Source organism: Caenorhabditis elegans, chromosome II, assembly GCF_000002985.6.
Source record: "Caenorhabditis elegans chromosome II".
NCBI lineage: Eukaryota > Metazoa > Nematoda > Chromadorea > Rhabditida > Rhabditidae > Caenorhabditis > Caenorhabditis elegans.
This window is the reverse complement of record NC_003280.10, coordinates 1,679,175-1,697,801: the sequence shown is the minus strand read 5'-3', so window position 1 is coordinate 1,697,801 and position 18,627 is coordinate 1,679,175. Positions and strand designations below refer to the sequence as shown.

General features: G+C 38.3%; 9 protein-coding genes across 10 annotated transcripts; 6 read left to right on the top strand and 3 right to left on the bottom strand.

Moving 5' to 3' along the window:
- Positions 1–1,929: 1,929 nt before the first annotated feature.
- Positions 1,930–3,341, top strand: F58E1.13 (Cytochrome b). The gene is made up of 4 exons (NM_061645.5): positions 1,930–2,150; positions 2,315–2,567; positions 2,625–2,739; positions 2,803–3,341. Exons 2-4 carry the CDS (start codon positions 2,541–2,543, stop codon positions 2,946–2,948), a joined length of 288 nt encoding a protein of 95 aa, NP_494046.2. The 5' UTR covers positions 1,930–2,150; positions 2,315–2,540; the 3' UTR covers positions 2,949–3,341.
- On the top strand, positions 3,172–4,605 carry fbxc-26 (F-box C protein). The gene is made up of 3 exons (NM_061644.3): positions 3,172–3,245; positions 3,296–4,321; positions 4,371–4,605. The coding sequence occupies exons 1-3, from the start codon at positions 3,187–3,189 to the stop codon at positions 4,504–4,506; spliced, it is 1,221 nt and encodes a 406-aa protein (NP_494045.1). The 5' UTR covers positions 3,172–3,186; the 3' UTR covers positions 4,507–4,605.
- A 269-nt stretch (positions 4,606–4,874) lies between these two features.
- Positions 4,875–6,289, top strand: fbxc-21 (F-box C protein). Its single transcript, NM_061643.4, has 3 exons — positions 4,875–4,952; positions 5,004–6,062; positions 6,113–6,289. Exons 1-3 carry the CDS (start codon positions 4,897–4,899, stop codon positions 6,243–6,245), a joined length of 1,248 nt encoding a protein of 415 aa, NP_494044.2. The 5' UTR covers positions 4,875–4,896; the 3' UTR covers positions 6,246–6,289.
- A 401-nt stretch (positions 6,290–6,690) lies between these two features.
- fbxc-22 (F-box C protein) lies at positions 6,691–8,104 on the top strand. Its single transcript, NM_061642.7, has 3 exons — positions 6,691–6,780; positions 6,834–7,892; positions 7,943–8,104. Exons 1-3 carry the CDS (start codon positions 6,725–6,727, stop codon positions 8,061–8,063), a joined length of 1,236 nt encoding a protein of 411 aa, NP_494043.2. The 5' UTR covers positions 6,691–6,724; the 3' UTR covers positions 8,064–8,104.
- Positions 8,105–8,620: 516 nt separating this feature from the next.
- fbxb-19 (F-box domain-containing protein) lies at positions 8,621–9,621 on the top strand. The gene is made up of 2 exons (NM_061641.2): positions 8,621–8,712; positions 8,763–9,621. The coding sequence occupies exons 1-2, from the start codon at positions 8,630–8,632 to the stop codon at positions 9,565–9,567; spliced, it is 888 nt and encodes a 295-aa protein (NP_494042.1). The 5' UTR covers positions 8,621–8,629; the 3' UTR covers positions 9,568–9,621.
- fbxb-18 (F-box domain-containing protein) lies at positions 8,889–11,015 on the top strand. The gene is made up of 4 exons (NM_061640.4): positions 8,889–9,529; positions 9,645–9,878; positions 9,931–10,094; positions 10,143–11,015. The coding sequence occupies exons 3-4, from the start codon at positions 10,012–10,014 to the stop codon at positions 10,966–10,968; spliced, it is 909 nt and encodes a 302-aa protein (NP_494041.2). The 5' UTR covers positions 8,889–9,529; positions 9,645–9,878; positions 9,931–10,011; the 3' UTR covers positions 10,969–11,015.
- A 1,698-nt stretch (positions 11,016–12,713) lies between these two features.
- Positions 12,714–13,760, bottom strand: fbxb-25 (the record flags this gene model as incomplete). 2 transcript variants are annotated; one of them, NM_001322712.4, is made up of 3 exons in its annotated part: positions 12,719–13,046; positions 13,450–13,621; positions 13,672–13,760. In NM_001322712.4, the coding sequence occupies 3 exons, from the start codon at positions 13,752–13,754 to the stop codon at positions 12,771–12,773; spliced, it is 531 nt and encodes a 176-aa protein (NP_001309567.1). In that variant the 3' UTR covers positions 12,719–12,770. The 2 variants fall into 2 exon arrangements, with proteins under 2 accessions (NP_494040.1, NP_001309567.1); NM_061639.2 differs by having other exon boundaries at positions 12,714–13,621; positions 13,672–13,754.
- Positions 13,761–14,146: 386 nt separating this feature from the next.
- On the bottom strand, positions 14,147–15,284 carry fbxb-26 (F-box associated domain-containing protein). The gene is made up of 2 exons (NM_061638.2): positions 15,181–15,284; positions 14,147–15,130 (listed from the first exon to the last, which is right to left on the bottom strand). The coding sequence occupies exons 1-2, from the start codon at positions 15,261–15,263 to the stop codon at positions 14,278–14,280; spliced, it is 936 nt and encodes a 311-aa protein (NP_494039.1). The 5' UTR covers positions 15,264–15,284; the 3' UTR covers positions 14,147–14,277.
- A 383-nt stretch (positions 15,285–15,667) lies between these two features.
- On the bottom strand, positions 15,668–18,421 carry irld-36 (Receptor L-domain domain-containing protein; the record flags this gene model as incomplete). Its single annotated transcript, NM_001322711.1, has 6 exons — positions 15,668–15,747; positions 15,797–15,920; positions 15,975–16,439; positions 16,671–17,167; positions 17,397–17,651; positions 18,328–18,421. 6 exons carry the CDS (start codon positions 18,419–18,421, stop codon positions 15,668–15,670), a joined length of 1,515 nt encoding a protein of 504 aa, NP_001309507.1.
- Between the last annotated feature and the right edge of the window lie 206 nt (positions 18,422–18,627).

The window sequence follows — 18,627 nt, the reverse complement described above, 5'->3', positions numbered from 1 at the left end:
AAACAATTTTGTTTGAAAATTCTTACAAATTGATGATATCTTCTGGAGTAATGCAGTCATAGTCGTAGTATCTCGTTGCGAATAGTGTCGAAGTGATATCCGCGGATATTTTTCCTGAAAAATATCGATCATTTCACTGAACTTTTATGATTCACTCTCACATTGCTCAGCCAATCGCAGAGTTGACTGTACTCTTCGCCATTTCACATTCCTTCCGACATCTGGCAACCTCTTTCTCTGAATCTTTCACGCCAAGAGTTGATTGAAACCTGTAAAAAAATTGACGATTCCGAACTGGATTCTATTTGTCACCCCATTTGGTTCATATTAGAGAAAAAACCAAGATGATGGAAAGCCCGTCAGTGAGCAGATCTTCGCAGAATAATTTTTCCGATAAGAAAACTAATTTATATATTTATGTTTTTAAAAGAGGGCTAACGGTTCGGGCGCACATAGACCGATATTTATGCTCCTTATACCGAATATCGATGTGAAAAAATTCAAAAAAATATCCCTGATTTTATATTAATTTATTAAAATCTGAAAATCCATTGGTTACCTATAGAGATGTTTTTAAATTTCGAATTTTGCCGCGCAACGACACTCCGCTCTCTAGCCATCTGTAGTTTTTTCTTCAGTGTATCTTACTATTAGAACCTATTCCCCTGATAAGGTGGTCCTTGCAATTTTGAACGACAACCTTTGAATTGTACATGTCCGCAAGGAGAAGGATGCCCTCAACTGTTGTATCTGGTCAAATTTTCAATCGAATGAGCTGAGCCAAACCTGTTACATATTGCTTGCTGGTGGCCGTAAAGCACTTCTAATGTAAGAAATTCTGAAAATCGTTGGGGTCGATGGAGGTGAGAGTTACTTCAGAGTGGTTTCCTTCTTCGAAGTTGCCAAGGAGCAGGACTTTGAAGTAGGCTTATTCAAGGACTCCCAACTGGATTCTATTTGTCACCTCATTTGGTTCGTTCTCATCTCCATCGATCCCAACGAGTTCCAGAACTTCCTAGAAGTGCTCTACGGCCACCACCAAGCCATCACAGACTTTGTTTCGCTCACCCGGCCCTTATTAAAATTCAATAAGATTTTCAGATGAAACAGTGGAAGGGGTCCTCCACATTGTGAATATGTCCGATTCGAAGATGGTCACTAAAAACTGCGAGAATTTCCTGATCAGAACAGTAAGTTCTAAGATGACACTGAAGAAGAAAATGCAGTTGGCTTTTCGCTATAAATTGGAGAACATGAAGGTTCAGTTGAAAGTTTGAGTGAAGTAAGTTAAACTGAGATTTTCAGAGAACCTGCTATGATATTACAATCTGGATAATTGAACTGCAAATTTGAAGTCTTCGTATTCAGTTCAATTGCTTCTAATTTAACATATTTCAAGCATTTTTTTTTAAATAAATACATATTTTACTTTTAATACCTCAAAACTGTTTATCTAATTGATTACAAAGTTGATATAGTTTCCGTAGATCTGAATTAACTGAAATCGACGTTTCAAGTACAGTTTCCAGTTGTGGCCACTACCACGATGTAACCCTCACGAATAAGTTAGAGCCATCTGAGAAGCTTGTGCAAAACTTGTGAGGAGTACGATTTGAGCTTTAAAACTTGACTAAACTGAAATTTGAGTTTAAAGAGTGCAAAACCCCTTGATTCCTCTAGAGGTGGCAAGGAAAACAACAATATCTGCGTCTCTCACCGAAAAGAGGACGCGCACTGTCTCCTGGGAAGAGTTGTAAATGCGCTCCAATGAGGAGAGGAGATTGCGCGCGTCGGGGGAAACAAGGTGTCTTGTCAACTTTTTTCTTTTAAGGGGCTCGTTTCCGTTTGAATTACATAACTTTTTTTGTTGGAAAAAACAGTTTTTCTCCCGTTTTAAATGTCAACTTTTGTGTTTAATGTTCAAATTTCTAAATTTTCAGGTAATTATTCGAAATGACATCTGCTCTCCGCGAAAGTGATCTCGTCATCCGGGCATGCATTCTCTACGAGGTGCTCGACAAGAAACCGATTCAGGAGTCCTATGACAATTTCTGCAGAAAAGTTGGAAATGACGTCATGGAACACACTGAGTTCGATTTCTGGTATTATCGATTCTACAATGGAAACTATGATTTGCACTACGACAGAAGGTAACTTTTTTTTCTTGAAAATTTGAAAACTAAGAGGAGAAATATGGAAATTTCTAGAACAACTAGTTTTGCATAACTGCATAGATTCTGAAAAAATTACCTACTTTTCGAAAACCGGCAAACTTTTTTGCAAGAACATCCACTTTAAATTATTAATTTTTCAGCTCCGATCCCATCATGCACTCCCTGTCGGAAATGCCGGTTCATATGATCGACAAAATTCGGTGATTCGACAAAATTCGGTGATCCGGCGCTGCAGTCCTCCCGGAGTCGGAACGAAAGCTTCGAGAGCTGAAGGAAGAAGCTCGCTACTACTCTCTGAGTCATCTGGTCAATTTGTGCCACCTCCCAAGGCAAAAGCTGAAGACTTACGGATCAAGTCAAGAGCTGATGCAGATTATTGCCAACTCCAATAAAGTTAGTTTATTTTATCAACTTCTTCACTTTTTCTTCAAAATTCTATAATTTTTCCAGATTGTCCTAGTGATCAACTATATCACGCACAATAACGAGTTGATCTACACCCCACAGGGCCTCAAATTTTCGAAATTCGTCGCCAATAACCAGAATAAAGTCGACATTTATATTAGTAAGTTGGGGGGTTTTTGAACTTTTTATGTTTATATCATGTTTATACCAATCTTAATTTCAGAGGAAACCGTAAGCGAGAAGCCCGAATTCGACATCACACATCCGACTCCATGCTGGAGCTTCCGTGTCTACAACAGTTCGTACTCGGGATTCTACTGGCTGGAGACGATGTCGGAACTTCAAAATGTTATCAACTGCCATAATTAATTGTTTTCTATCGATTTTTGAATAAATTTTATAGACCCTAAAAAAATCTGGAAAATCTCTAGTAAGCCAAATTTGAGTGAATCTGAATAGTCAGGGGGAAAAATCGGCTCGGCCGATTCCGTGAGCGTTCTAGGTCGGCTACTTTCCCACTAGACCCCTTGCACTTCAGATCGATATTCTTAGTCACTTCGTCATCTGCTCCACAAACATTCAGTCAGTCATTCAGTCTACCAGCCAAATGCACTTGTCATATTTGTCTCTAAAATCGATTATCTGGTATCTTGAGCCAAATTCAAGGTAAATTTAATATTTAGTAGATCATCATTCACCAAGCAAATTCAATTCAGAATCCAGCTATCCCAAAGATCCCCAGCGTTCAAGTCGATCGATTTTCAAGATCCACTCCAAATCGAGCAACTGAAGATCAACGAGCACAGCTTGACAATCAACAAGACTATCTACAAACTGGAAGTCGAGAGCTCATTGGGTTCTCGGGCGATCTTTGATCTTGATCAGTTAGGTTCTGTGGATCTTACCACAGTTTTGGAGCAACGTCCAGAAGAAATTTTAGTCGATGGGAGATCTTTCCGATGGAATGGAAACAGTGCAGTAAAACTGAAAGATCAATCGGAGTGTGAGCAGATCCGGCAAGAAGCGGAACGGATATCTGGGATTCAGGATGGAGAGGAAAAGGATAGAGCATTGAATAGATTCAGGAGAAGAGCACTGATCTACCAGGGCAATTTTCTTCGGGGTTATGCTCGAACTAATCCAACTGCTCCTCAAGTTACCATGATTCAAATTCCGATCTCCTACTGCATCAGGCTCACTGTCGGAAATCTTCACACGGAAATCGTAGGCTATACCTTGAAGCTTCATGACGCGATCAATTACCTTGCTAGGTCACTGTTGGGTGGTCGGAAGAATATTAAAATCAGAAAGCTTTTTCTAAGTTGTGTTGGAACTATCCGCATACCTGCGAACCTCGATCTTCAATTCAAACATCTAGAAGTTCGAGGAGTAAACACTGATAAAATTGTGAAAGCCTTCCAACCACTCATTGAGAACCTGAAGGATCCACTGGATATCTTTGAGATTATTGATAAAGACTTTGCACAGCTCACAGGCCCCATTTATCAATCTGCACGTCTACTGGTGTTCAATGGCACATACCAACCTTATCAGCTTGCTGATAAAAGAAACATCCGCTTTACAAGCGCCTTAGGCATTATGGAAGAGTATTTAGGCCTTTATTTGGATTATTGGGTCAATAATCGGAAGGAAGTCGGTACGTGCTGGACGTTCGAGCTGGATCAGGAATCGGAAGCAAGAGTGTTCCTGGGAGTTATAAAGAAAGATGGTCGTGCTGAACAGTAAGCCGGAAAAAACATTTGTTTTAATCAATTTTTGTTTTTGTTCCAGATGTGAAGAGTCGAGCGTCACATTTCCGATCGACAAGTCTGCAGAGATCTATATTTATATTCAGGAGATTGAGATTGGAGGAGTGGAGCAGAGGAACAGATGGGAGCTGAATTTTACAGTCCGAGCAAAGAGCTGAAAGAACAATTTGTGAATAAGCATAATTTTTACCTTGGTTTGGTTAACTTTGTCTTGAAGTCTTGAGCTTCACAAATTCAATAAAAACGTTTTCTGTTAAGAGAGTTTCACGGTTTTAGCTGAAAAATCATATAAAGCCAGGACCTGCACCTCTACCCTTCTAGAAAATTTCTTGCTCTACAATCTTAAAGTCCCGCGGGCAAATCTCTTTTTTCAAGAGTGCCCTAGCAGATGAGAAAGGTAGCAGATGACGTAGAACGCGGTCCACTGCTATAAGTGCACACGACTCTTGAACATCGATCAATACTACACCGTGCTCAAGACCTCGACAATCATTTGGTCTCTTTTTGTCTTCTCACTCCACTTTTCTCGATTAAAACTGCATTCTATAATGGAAAATTCAAAATGGCTGGAACCAGTGCTTCGATACTTGAGAGCAGGTACAAGGTGAGTATTTAAATTGTACTATATTATATCACCAAAAAAATCCAACTTCAGATTTCAACTCTCCGAACGTTGTCCATCGATTCGTCCTCTGGAGAAGAACACCGTGCTGCACATCAAACTGCTGCAGCTTTGTCAAGATGCAGTTAATATCGACGACAGTCTGCTCTACGAGATATCGGTTGTTGAGGATCATGTACACCCCATAGGATTAGATTTGGATGAACATTGCTCAATTGATATGGATATCCAAGTCGAGCAAAAACAAAATGAGATATTGATTGATAATCGGAGTGAGGAGCTAGCACGCGCGAATATTGATTACGAACAGAATCTTATCACTCGGGAGAAGCGGAGAATTGCAAACTTGCCAAATGAAGAAGAACGGGTAAAACCTCGTGCTGCTCTTGATAGAAGAACAATGATCCACCAGATGAAATCTCTTCGGCTGATCTCTAGTATAACTAATATTCCACCTCTTACCGTCGGCCTAAACCCCATCGAGCATCACATGAGTTTTTCTATACACAGAACTAAATCTGGCAATGACGGATACTTAGTTAAAATTACCACTATCCACGAAGAACGGCTAACCTACGATAAGAAACTTCACGATGCTCAGTTCTACATCCTTGAGAAGCTGTTTGGGGGAAGAAGCTGCATCAATGTCCTCACACTGAGTATTGACTCCATTGGCATTCTCCGTATACCTTCCAACTTGAATTTGAAGTTTCAAGGTTTGGACTGCTATGAATATGAGCCTGACAACATTTTGAAAGCGCTTCGTCCGTTTCTTACACCATCAGTCCTTCCACTGAAAACTTTGCAAATCTGTTCAGTTCCAGAAATGCCACACCCAATTGTCGAAAGTGCTGAGGAACTGACGCTTATAACAAAGGACAGGTTGATAACGCTGACCAACTTGAAAGTCACTGTCTTGAGCTATGATATGAAGTCAGTAGAAGAGCCCGCGGAGCTTATCAAAAAATGGTTGAGAGACGGAAAACAGATTGGAACTGTGTTCACACTCTCAAGCTTTAAAGAAATTAAATCAAAAATACTGTTAGATGATGTGAAGAGGAGATTCAAGGAAAAAATCGTTCGAGTAGAAGAGTAAGTTGGTTTTTATAAGTTTTTTGCAAAGTACAGATCAACTATTTCAGATCAAACGGGGATCTCACCAGTGTCACCCTATCGATGAACGACTCTGCGGAGCTAGTGATCCAACGCGATCTAGTTCAAAATACTTGGAAAGTGATTTTAAAGGTGCAATCAAGTCGCGAAGAAGAAATATGATACTATATGTATTGGGTTTTATAAAATAAAGTTTCGATTAATTTTTTCCTCTAACCTGATTAAATCTCTAGCAATGTGATTACTCACTATTAGATGGATGTTTTGATGCAGTAAAAAACCAGATAGGCTCTGGAAATGTACTAACTCAACCCGTTTAAGTATCATTTGTTCACCCTAGGCCATCAAAGAGGCTTAGATAACGCTGAGCATAGGGGAGACAATGCTGTTGCGCTGTACAATTGTGCGCTATAATTGCCCATTATGCCTAAAATTTCGTGACAATTTTACAGTGCGCGGGAAAGTCTCTTTTTTCGTGACTGCCCAAACTATGTGTACAGTGCTGACGTAGAACGCGGTCCACTGCTGGAATTGTCACCTACTTCTAAAAATCGATAGTACATCATGCACAACATATGCGCATCCATTTGGTCTCTTTTTGTCCTCTCAGTAAACCTTTCTTGACTACACTGCATTCTATAATGGAAAATTCAAAATGGCTGGAACCCGTGATTCGATACTTGAAAGCAGGGCCAAGGTGAGTTTTATACATTTTATTCTAAACTGAAATAAAACATTCAACTACTTCAGATTTCAAATCTCCGAACGTTGTCCATCGATTCGTCCTTTGGAGAAAAACACCGTGATGCACATTAAACTGCTGCAGCTTTGTCAAAATGCAGTCAATATTGACAACAGTCTGCTCTACGAAGTAGCGGTTGTCGAAGATCACTTACATCCGATAAGGTTAGATTTGGATGAATATTGCGCAGTTGATATGGATATGCAAGTCGAACAGAAATCAAGTGAGATATTGGTTGATAATCGGAGTGAGGAGTTCGCGCGCTCGAATATTGATTACGAGCAGGATCTTATTACTCGGGAGCAGCAAAGAATTGCAAACTTGCCAAATGAAGAAGAACGAGTAAAACCTTGTGCTGCTCTAGATAGAAGAATAAAAATCCATCAGATGAAATCTCTGCGCTCGATATCTCGTATAACTAAAATTCCAGCTCTCACCGTTGGCCTAAACCCCATCGAGCATCACATGAGTTTTTCTATACACAGAACTAAATCTGGCAACAACGGATACTTAGATAAAATTTCCACTATTCACGAAGAACGGCTAACCTACGATAAGAAGCTTCACGATGCTCAGTTCTACGTCCTCCAGAAGCTGTTCGAGGGAAGAAGCAGTATCAATGTCCGCACACTGAGTATTGACTCCATCGGCATTCTCCGTATACCTTCCAACTTGAATTTGAAGTTTCAAGGTTTGGGCTGCTATGAATATGAACCTGACAAAATTTTGAAAGCGCTTTGTCCGTTTTTTACAACATCCAGCTTACCACTAAAATGGTTGCGAATATGTTCAGTGCCAGAAATTCCAAACCCAATTGTCAACAGTGCTAAAGAACTGTTTCTTTACAAAAAAGACAGGCTGATAACGTTGTTCAACTTGAAAGTCACTGTCTTAACCTATGATATGAAGTCAGTAGAAGAGCCCGCGGAGCTCGTCGAAAAATGGTTGACAGACGGAAAACAGATTGGTACAGAGTTCACACTCACAGTAATTCGAGAAATTAAAGCAAAAATACTGCTTGATCATGTGAAGAGGAAGTTCGAGAAGAGAATCGTACGGCTGGAAGAGTAAGTTGTTTTATTATTGATTATTTTTTAAAGTGTATTAACAAATTCAGATTGAATGGGGAGACTACCAGTGTCACCTTGTCGATGAACAACTCTGCGGAGCTAGTTGTCCAAAAACATTTTAGGACGGTGAAGTTGAAGGTCCAGTCAAGCCGTGAAGAAGAAAAATGATATTATATGTATAGTCTTTTATGATATAAAGTGTTAATTTTTTTGATATGATCCCAAATTGACCAAAACAGACCAGACTTGAATTTTTCAAGTGCAAACTTAGCTTCCAAGTTTGCACTTCAGGAGCACTACCAGTCAATGTACCAAGTTTTAGATGAGGATTTACTATGAAGCAGTGGAGATGTCGAAGCTGAAAGTTTTCTAAAAATTTATTTCTGTTGAAGCGAGAATTGAATATGGACCGATTTTCCTAGCAGTTCTCAGTTCGAAAATGTCCGATTTTTTCTATAGCCCATTTGGCCTTTTCCAGCCATTATAGGCCCTAAAGGCTGTCTGCAACTCTTTTCTCTATCCCCATCTGCTCAGGACCTTTTATCTTATTTTTCTAGTTAATCGGCTTCTTTGATGACACCTGCCCCTTGGCTGGTCCAGGCTCTTAATCCTCTAGCTCAGACCCCGGTTATAATGACCAGGTGACCTTTTCCAGAAATCATAGTCTGCATCTCCTTTTTTCATCTGCCTAGTAGGCAAGACCATCTCTCTCATTTGTCCTAGTTTCACTCAAGATGACTGCCGTCCCTCTCCCTATTCTCCATCTCCCACACAATGCACTTCAAATGTCTCTAAAACAAATGAGCACTGTGGAACAGTAAGTCTATAAATTATATATTCTTCCTAAGATGTCCTCCTCTTTTTCAGCTTGGCTCTTTCGTTTGTTTCAAACAAAACAAGGCGACTCATCAAAATGTTAAAGGAAAAAAATCATATTACTTGCATATCCATGGGCTCACCGATTTCAATCGATTTTCTATCGCTAACGTTTGATTACAAATCCAATCAAAAAATTGTGAAAATAGATAATCCGGAACAGAATGGATCCCTATCAAGACTAAATCTGCCAGGATTTACCGAAAAACAATGGATCGAACATTTTGCTAATGTATTCATTCAAAACAAAAAAGTTATGTTAATCAGCGACCTAGGGGAAAGAAAAATCGAAGACATCTATGAGTCTATCAAAGATCTTAACATCGTCACACTGGATATAATGACCTCTGAATTTCAAGACTGCAAGCTTTTTAAGCTGTTCCCTACACTAGAAGAATTGGGAGTTTCCGAGACTCCACTAAGTGCTCCAATCTTTGTTCAGAATTTTCAGAGTCTTACTGCAATTGATGTGACACTTGACGATATATTATCCTCAAATTGTACCAATTTGTGCTTAGACGACCAACTTATATCCGATAAAGATCTGAACATTTTTATGAGGAATTGGATTAAAGGATCTAACCCTCGTCTTCGAAAACTCACAAACACGTCAGTTCGACACGAACGGGACATAAGTGATTCCGTATTTTTTCGAGGAATTTCTCAAATTAAAACCAGGGACTGGTGCGACGAAGATACTTTTGATAAGGAATTCGAAATAAAGAATGAAGACGGTGTTAGAGCGAAGGTGACGCTAAGTACGTTCAGTTTTATTTTTTGCATTGAGGATTTCTGAAGGTGTTTTGTTTTTTTTGTTGTTTGTTTGGCAATAAAGTTTCAAAAATACTGATTTAAAAAAAAATATTTCGGCAGATCTTTGAAGGGAGAACACAAAATTGAGACCTTGTACCAAACAGCGTGAAGTTGCCCAGCATAATATCTGGTAGTCTTTCGACCTATTCCAGCCATCACAGGTTTTGAAAGTCGCCTGCAACTCTTCTCTCTATCTTCATCTGCTTAGAGCCATTTACCTCATTTTCTAGTCCGACTTCTTTGATGACACCTGCGGCTTGACTGGCCTCTCATCCCCCAACTGTCCAATTTAAGGTAATTCGTCTAGCTCCGACCCCGGCCATAATGACCAGGTGACCCTTTCCAGACATCACTGTCTGCATCTCTTCTCCCTTTTTTGCCTAGTAGACAGGACCATCTCTCTCATTTGTCCCATTCTTCACTCAACATGACTGCCATCGCTCTCCCTATTCTCCGTCTCCCACACAATTCACTTCAACTTTCTCTAAAGCAAATGAGCCTTGTGGAGCAGTAAGTCTAGAACTTATATATTTTTGCTAAGATCCTTGTCTTTTTCAGCTTGACTCTTTCATTTATTTCGAACAAGACAAAACAACTCATCAAAATATCAATGAAAAACTATGATATTGCTCAGATCTTCATGGGCTTACCGATTTCAATTGAGTTCGACTCAAGATCCATCGATTATCCATCGATAATTTTTGATTTCAATCCCGATCAAGAAATTGTGAGAATATATAATTCCGAGCAGAATGGATCTATAACAGAATTAAATCTACCAGGAATTACCGAAAAACAATGGATCGAGCACATTTCTTCAGTTTTAATTCAAAACAGAAAAGTTGTATTAATCAGCAGTCTATCGGAAAGGAAAATCGAAGACATCTATGATTCTATTAAAGAACTTGACATAGTCGCACTGCATATGATCTCCTCTCAATTTCAAGACTGCAATCTTCTCAAGCTGTTCCCTACACTAGAGGAACTGACCGTTTCCGAGAATCCACTGAGTGCTCCAATCTTTGCTCAGAATTTTCAGAGTCTCACTGCACCCAATGTGGCATTTGACAACATATTTTTCTCAAACTGCATCAATTTGGTCTTATACCATCAAGTTATATCTGATAAGGATTTAAACATCTTCATGAGGAATTGGATTAAAGGATCCAATCCCCGTCTTCGAAAACTCACAAACGCGTCAAATGAACACAACAGAGTAATAGTGGAATCCGTATTTTTTCAAGGAATTGCTTACATTGAAACCAGGGACTATTGCGACGAAGATACGTTTGATAAGGAATTCGAAATAAAGAGCGAAGACGGTGTCAAAGCGAAAGTGATTCTAAGTACGTACAGATTTATGTTTTGCATTGAGGATTTTTGAAAGTGTTTTGTTTTTTTTTGGTTTGTTTTGGCAATAAAGTTTCAAAAACACTGGTTTCTTCATATACAAGAGTTTTGCCAAATCTATCGATTTATTTCTGCAGCAGCGCGTACACTATAACAGTGGCTGTCAGGAGCTCAGAAGTCAAACAACGAGACACAAAAAGATGGCTTTATTTGGAATAAAAATTAAATCAGCGATATAAAATTATGCGAAAATAAGACCAATTTGATGTGTTAAACAAGACGACTGCTTTTACACGATCATGCCTCAAAATTTCGAAGCTTCGCTCAAACCTTTCAGTAGTAGTTTCAATATAATTTATGTTCTTGAAAAGCACGTCTTCAGGGTATTGATTGAGTCTAAATTCCAAAAAGTGGATATTGATCATTTGAAGATGCGGGTTTGATCCTTGGATCCAGTGTCTCATAAAAATGTTCAAATCTTTCGCAGGAATATCGATATAGTTTATCATCAAGTTTGAGAACTTGGACATCAGTAACTTGTCGAGTGTTGGATGTGAATATATTAGTGACCACCTCGTGAAATTCTGAACATCGGGACGTATAGGATATCCTGTCAACATTGTGATGAGATATTTTGTATTCTTTGAAATAATTGCTAGCTTTAAACTGAAAATGAACAGAATAGGCAAATACAAAGGAAAGTTTTGAAACTCACTGATCTACTATACTCATTTGTTTCAGCAACTTTTGAAGAGCAGGGTGTGGGAGACGGAGAATCGGAAAAATGTTAATCATGTCGATTAGAAAATAGTTTGTTTAATCGTATCTCTAAAATTCAAAGCTTCTCCATTCTCTTTGAGAATAATTGCAGTTACGTGGTGTCAGGTTGCCCCATCACTCCATTGCACACAAAAATGGCGGGAAAAATATATTTGAAATTTTGTGACGTCACAGCTTTTTGATTTAGTACTAAATTTCTTTGATTTCTTTTCGATTTTTCTAATTTTATATCAAGCACAATTTCTGTACTTAATTTGTTGCAAATATTTTTTTAAAAAAATTAATTTGACACGTTTGAACATACTGGGACCAAAAAAATTTTGGTAATTTTCTCAAAAAAGGTTTTACTCTAATTTTGATGAAACTTTAAAAAATAAGTTAATTGTATTATTTTACACGTTAATAATAACATTAAAAATTACGATTCTCACCAAAAATTTGACAAGATTGAGGTAAACTTCGCGTTTTTCAATTAAAAATAGTAAGTTTGAATATGCAAACTGTTATATCTCAAAGAAAACATGGAATTTTTATTTGAAAAAATACTAAAAAAATTCCCATACATTTATCTTTCAGAAAATTTATTTGACATTTCTGTAGCGTCAGTTTTTGCAAAGGGTACTAATTTTCAGCCCATTTTCTTTCAAAAAACACATGATAACGAATCAAAACAGTTGTTCAACAAAGTCGCAAGAATTGATTTATTTTTAAAAAATGTAATTACTCAAAAGTTATATATCTTGTACCATGAACCGCAATAAACTTCGCGTTTTTCGATTAAAAAATAGTAGGTTTGAATATGCAAGCTGTTATATCTAAAAGAAAACGTAGAATTTTTTTTGAAAAAATACTTAAAAAATTCCCAAACGTTTATCTTTCAGAAAATTTTTTTGAAATTTTTATGGCTAATCAGATTCTGAAGTTACGCCAGTTTCCCGAAAGACACAGGTTCTAAATCATGAAGTTTATTCCCCAACAAATACAAAACAACTGGATCTTTAAAAATAATTTATTGGCAACACAAAAACACAAAAACCCAGAGAATAATACTAGAATTCAGTCAGGCTCCGACTCCACCGAAAAACAAAATGCACTGGACCTCTGCTCATCAAAACAGACGCTCGCTTTTACTCCATCGTGTCTCTCGATTTCAACGATCTTCGAATACTTATTGTCTTCGACGGTGTACTTTATACCTTTGAAAAGGTAAGTTTCCACAAGTTTATGTTCATCGTAGTGGGTAAATGTTGCATGGAATACTTCGAGGCGGGGCATAGCTCCGTTTATCCACTGTCTCATAAAAAGGTTCAGGTCTTGTTTGGAAAATCTTTGCTGAAACAATGAAATTCGAAAAATTTGAAATTAGTACATCATTGATTCTCCATTTTATTTCATGAACAAGATGCAATCCTTGGATATTCTGAATTAGGATTGTAGTACTAATTGGAGCCATGTCCATTCCATACACTGTCAACCATTTCAAAAAAGGAAAAAGTTTGAGACGATGGTAATCTTGAAGTTCTATACACATAAATTCCAGGTGAACAATTGTTATGTTTGCAATCATGTCGTAAAGTTCGTCAAAGTTTTCTCCTGCTGAATTTTCAAGTTTCAGCAGTGCACCTTGATCTTTACAGAATACATGAACTATGTGCTCAATCCAGAATTTCACTGAGACTCCCGGTATACTAAGTTCTGTAGATGTATTTGACCTGTTGTTAGAGCGTTGACGTACTTCTACACTCTGATAGTGAGGATCCATTTTGAAAAAAAATTCAACAATTTGAAACTCGTTTGATATGTCTAACTGAAGAGATGACGTCATAGTTATAGAAACTCTATTTTTGACGGCGGGTAACATGGTAACCGCATGCTTTGTTTTATTCGAGAGAACTGACAAGGAGAATCTGTAAAAAAAACAGATAATAAAATTAGGATTGATAATTTTAATACTCACTGTTCCATAAGGCCCATCTGCTTGATAGATTTGTGAAGCGCAGGTTCTGGTAAACGGAGAATAGAGAAAGGGATGGTAGCCATGTTGCAGAGTAGGTAGAATGAGAGGAATGGTTTTGCCGATTGGACAGATAGGTAGAAAATGAGAGAAAAGAGGTTCAGAGAAGTCAGGGCGTTCTAGGTGTGATCGATATACTAGAACTGTCGAGGTTACCTATGTAGCAGTCAAGACGGTTGAAGAGACGCAGATTTCCCACCAAAAATGTATTTTATAGAAAATTTGAATTTCCCGTAAGTTTTTAGTACAACAAAAAAATTTTAAACTTCTTGTTCTCGTAAAAATTGAAATTCACGCCTTTAATTTTTCTCAGAAAATTCAAAGTAAGGTAAAATATCTCCAAGGTCTTTGTTTTCCAATAATACAGATTTTAGGTTGATGATTTTTTACCAAGAGTCACAGGTTTAAAATCGTGAAACGTCGAAGCAAATTTATTGGAAAATGTGTACATATAATTTCAATTTCCCAACAAGTATAACACAACTGCATCTTTAACAATAATTTATTGGCAACACAAAAACACAAAAACAATGAACATAACACTAGAATTTAGTCAGGCTCCGACTCGACTGTGAAATGAAATTCATAGGAACTCTTCCCACCAAAACAGACGCTCGCTTTTGCTCCATCGCGTCTCTTGATTACATTGATTTTGCAATTCTCGTTTTCTTTGACAGTGTACTTGATACTTTTGAATAGGTCAGTTTCCACAAGTTTGTGTTGATTAGAGTGGGAAAGGATTACGTCGAATTCTTCGAGACGGGGCATTGATCCCTTGATCCACTGTCTCATGAAGAGGTTCAGGTCTTGGACGGAAAATGTTCGGTGCCACATGCGCAAATTCGAAAAATTTGAAATTAGTACATCATCGATTTTCCATTGTATGTTAGGAAAAATTATGAATCCTTCGAAATTCTGAATTAGGATTGGAGTACCAATTGGAGCCTCGTCCACTCCAATCACTGTCAACCATTCCAAAGAAGGAAAAAGTGTGAGACGCTGGTAATCTTGAATTTGTGAAGAAAAAGGTTCCAGGTGAACAATTTTTATATTTTTAATAATTTCATAAAGTTCATAAAATCGTTCTCTCATTATACTTTCGAAAATCAACGCCACTCCTTGATTTTTACAGAATACATCAACAATGTGCTCTATCCAGTGTTTCACTGTGAATCCTGGTATACTAAGTTGTGTAAATCTACAACGCGCGTTGTCAAAACGTTGACGTATTTCTACATTCGGATAGTGAGAATCCATTTCGAAGATAAAATCAACATCTTGAGAATGGTTTGATAGGAGTAACTCAAGAGATGACGTCATAGTTATAGAAACATCATTTTTGACTTCGGGTAACATGGTAACAGCATGTTTTGTTTTGTTCGAGAGAACTGACAAGGAGAATCTGTAAAAAAAACGAATAATAAAATTAGGATAAAAAATTTCAAAACGCACTGTTCCATAAGGCCCATCTGATTGATAGATTTTCGAAGTGCAGATTCTGGTAAACGGAGAATAGCGAAAGGGTTGGTAGACATGTTGCAGAGTAGGTAGAATGAGAGGAATGGGGCAGATGGGCAGAAAGTGAGAGAGAAGAGGTTCAGAGTAGTCAGCGCGTTCTAATTGTGATCGATATACAGGTTGCAGTCAAGACAGTCAAAGAGCCGCAGACATATCGAGCACCTTTTCTCAGAAAATTTGAATTCACTGCCAAAAGTTTTTTCACACTTCAATTCGACCGATGCACCATGTCGCGGAAACGGATCAGGTGTTGGTCGTAAAATCGTGTATAGTCTCGCAAATAAAAAAGGTTCATGATCTACAAAATTAGTGTTAGAAAAGATGATAGGAAGCATTGCCAATTTGATTTGTAAACATTTATCAATTATTAGAAATCCTTTTTTCAAAGTAACACAAATTTACTAGCACATTTATCTTACAATTAGTTATTCCATAAAAATATAAGAACGGAATAGACAACCATTATGAAGAAGCTCAATATTCTCCGCGGCTCTCCGTTTTCTGCAACAAATTTAAAAAAAAACCCTTCCATAAAAAATTAAGATCCCACCAAAGTGATCTCCAACAAACTTTGCATTTGATCTATAACTCATTGGGTATAAAAAATAAAACTCTGAAGATAATTGAGGGTTGTTGTGAACTACAACTGTCCTTTGGTGCTTTGTGATTATATTCTAAAAATAGATTTTTAAAAAAAATCTAGGACTTGCTGGAAACCACAAACATACCTCAATTTTGGGCAAAAATGCATATGTGAGGTTCAAATTAGATACAATTTTAATAGCGGGTTCGTCATTCATAACAGCAATACAGCTCAAGTTTGGTGAATATCGATTTTTTGAAAAACCTGTGTTGTGGATCAAAATGGATCCGAATAAATATTTCAAACTTTCCAATTTAGATACATATTCCTCATCGCCACTTTCAATCTTCAAATCTCCACTGATAACTGTACAATTTGATTTTAAAGTTTTCAACGTCGTGGTGGTGGTGAGCCAGCAAATCTCATACTTCTCAAGTAAAGTTTCAACAAATTGTTCCTTCTCGCCCTCGCAATAGGTTGCATGCAAGTTTTTAAAATATACATTTTGGTGCATGAAAAGGAACATTTCCCCGTAGGTCACGCAAAAATCGGGGTGCAAGTTCTCGAAATTCGCGACGAATTGACCGCCGGCAAGATTGTCGTAAAGGAACTGAAATAGAGGAATATAATTAGAGCGCTGCACGTGGTGTCAGGCTGTCCCGTTTTAGTTTGATCTACGAAGATCTACGAAAATTGCGGGACTGATTTTGCATGGTTAAGAACGTGTCGACGTCACATATTTTTGGGGAAATCACTCCCGCATTTTTTGTAGATCTAACCTTGATGGGAGAGCCAGATGCCACGTGGCGCTGTGTCTGCCAGGCAAGTGTCTGCTGCTTACATTCAGCTTAGGGAGTCCTAGCGTTGTCATATTTGGATTGTCGTGAATGTTCATCAATATCTTCTGATTTCTTGGCCCATTTATCGAGATCACACTCTCCAGTATGGGAAAGAATGCCAAATTCGTCAAATTTGTCCTCTGAATCTCAAAATCTCCCCTGACATGTATAGTGTTTCCCAACGGGATTAATTGGTAAGAGGTGTCCGCCACGTTTGTCAAATTGAGATTCGATACGGCTCCGCAAACTTTTGCATCTCGCAAAAGGTATCCTATTACCCTTCCGCCAGAGCACTCGCAATCTTTCAGGTTTCCAGAAATTTTCAGGGTGAACCAAGCTCTGAAAGGGTTTCGGTCGCAGATGAGTTTTTCTGCATCGAGTTGCTTATTATTTTCGACTCGAACTGGGCATTCTTTTGTGTATTCATCTGTGTTAAGATTGAAATAGCGGAGGGAAGATACGTCGGTTAGTTGGGAGTTGTTGACGATGGATATTCCATCTGAAAATATGTTAGATGGATAGACGTGTCAGGCTGTCCCATCACGGTTTGATCTACAAAAAATGCGGCAATTTTTTGCACTAAAAAAAGTTACGTTAGCACGTTCTTAACTATGAGAAATCAGTTGAGAAGTCGGCGTCTCTTCTCCCGCATTTTTGGTAGATCAACGTAGATCAAGCCGAAATGAGACACTCTGACACCACGTGCCGACCGAACTTAGGCAACTCACAAGCTTTGCAAAAATATTCTGTCACTCTATTCACTCTACCCTCATTGAAAAACGATAAATTCGTGAAACTGGTGTTCTCCACGCGCAATGCTCCACTGAGCTGCGTCATGTTAGAGAAAAGCACTTGCAGTTGAGAATGAGATAAGTCTGTGTTCGAGTTGAGCACCAGGATTCCGCAAATCTCAGAGCAATTTGTAGGGAAGAATTGAGCAGTGGCCGAAGTGATTTCAGAATGATTGAAGGTGCATTCGGGAGCTGGAAAAAATTATTCATCGTGGTAAGACCCATCCTGGTGAGACCCATCGACAAATTCGGCAAATTAGCAAATTTCAGGTTTGCCGATTAGCCGGAAATTTTCAATTCCAGCAATATGCCGGAAATTTTAAATTCCTGCAATTTGCCGACAGGCCGGAAACTTTTATTATGGCAAGTTGCCGGTTTGCCTGAAATTTTCAATTCCAGCAGTTTGCCGGTTTGCCGATTTGTCGGAAATTTTCAATTCCGGCAATTTACCGGTTTGCCGATTTGCCGGAAATTTTCATTTGAAAAGTTGCCAATTTGCCGGAAATGTTTAGAGAACTTTTTTATGAGACGGAAACATTTCAAATTGTGCCTTTTTGAAATTGTTGAAATTCAAAAATTTCAACAAAAAAAAAGTGAAAAACCACAGTTTGCCGGAAATTTTCTGCAATTACCGTTTTTCCGGCAAATTCGGCAAATCGGCAATTTATCGGTTTGCCGATTTGCCGGAAGTTTTAAATTCCGGCAGATTGCCTGTTTGCCGATTTGCCGAAGGTTTTTGATACCGGCAATTTATCGGTTTGCCGATTGGTCAGAAATTTTCAATTCCGCCAGTTTGCCGATTTGCCGGAAAATATCGTTTGCCGCCCAGCCCTGGTGAGTCCCATAATTGTCGTAAAAAACAACTTACTGCATCGAAAAGTCCATAGGATTTTGTCCAATTCGTACTGAAAATCAGTTTGAACCATTGAGATCAAGACGGCCACGAGCAAAAAGTTTCGCATTTTTTTGTTCTCAGAATGATCAGTACGAGCAAAATAAACTCAGCTTGCCCGTAATAATGGGCTTGTTTCAAATGTCATCTGGCACACTAGAGGTCATGTGATTCAGTACATAGCCAGAAGATATTGGAATGTGGCTCTTGGCTCTACTTTTTTCGCTTTTCATTGCAACTTTTTCAGAGGATCTTGGTGGAGATAGGTGTTAGTTG

Bases quoted from the DNA above. Each gene is read 5' to 3' on its own strand.
- fbxb-19 (NM_061641.2), top strand. From the start codon at position 8,630: ATGACTGCCGTCCCTCTCCCTATTCTCCATCTCCCACACAATGCACTT. The intron at 8,713-8,762 runs GTAAGTCTATAA...CCTCTTTTTCAG, and splicing joins CAAATGAGCACTGTGGAACA to CTTGGCTCTTTCGTTTGTTT.
- fbxc-21 (NM_061643.4), top strand. From the start codon at position 4,897: ATGGAAAATTCAAAATGGCTGGAACCAGTGCTTCGATACTTGAGAGCA. The intron at 4,953-5,003 runs GTGAGTATTTAA...ATCCAACTTCAG, and splicing joins TACTTGAGAGCAGGTACAAG to ATTTCAACTCTCCGAACGTT. The intron at 6,063-6,112 runs GTAAGTTGGTTT...CAACTATTTCAG, and splicing joins AAAATCGTTCGAGTAGAAGA to ATCAAACGGGGATCTCACCA.
- fbxc-26 (NM_061644.3), top strand. From the start codon at position 3,187: ATGCACTTGTCATATTTGTCTCTAAAATCGATTATCTGGTATCTTGAG. The intron at 3,246-3,295 runs GTAAATTTAATA...AATTCAATTCAG, and splicing joins TATCTTGAGCCAAATTCAAG to AATCCAGCTATCCCAAAGAT. The intron at 4,322-4,370 runs GTAAGCCGGAAA...TTTTTGTTCCAG, and splicing joins AAAGATGGTCGTGCTGAACA to ATGTGAAGAGTCGAGCGTCA.
- F58E1.13 (NM_061645.5), top strand. From the start codon at position 2,541: ATGCAGATTATTGCCAACTCCAATAAA. The intron at 2,568-2,624 runs GTTAGTTTATTT...TAATTTTTCCAG, and splicing joins TTATTGCCAACTCCAATAAA to ATTGTCCTAGTGATCAACTA. The intron at 2,740-2,802 runs GTAAGTTGGGGG...TCTTAATTTCAG, and splicing joins TAAAGTCGACATTTATATTA to AGGAAACCGTAAGCGAGAAG.
- fbxc-22 (NM_061642.7), top strand. From the start codon at position 6,725: ATGGAAAATTCAAAATGGCTGGAACCCGTGATTCGATACTTGAAAGCA. The intron at 6,781-6,833 runs GTGAGTTTTATA...CAACTACTTCAG, and splicing joins TACTTGAAAGCAGGGCCAAG to ATTTCAAATCTCCGAACGTT. The intron at 7,893-7,942 runs GTAAGTTGTTTT...TAACAAATTCAG, and splicing joins AGAATCGTACGGCTGGAAGA to ATTGAATGGGGAGACTACCA.
- fbxb-26 (NM_061638.2), bottom strand. From the start codon at position 15,263: ATGTCTACCAACCCTTTCGCTATTCTCCGTTTACCAGAATCTGCACTT. The intron at 15,131-15,180 runs GTGCGTTTTGAA...TTTTTTTTACAG, and splicing joins CAGATGGGCCTTATGGAACA to ATTCTCCTTGTCAGTTCTCT.
- fbxb-18 (NM_061640.4), top strand. From the start codon at position 10,012: ATGACTGCCATCGCTCTCCCTATTCTCCGTCTCCCACACAATTCACTT. The intron at 10,095-10,142 runs GTAAGTCTAGAA...TGTCTTTTTCAG, and splicing joins CAAATGAGCCTTGTGGAGCA to CTTGACTCTTTCATTTATTT.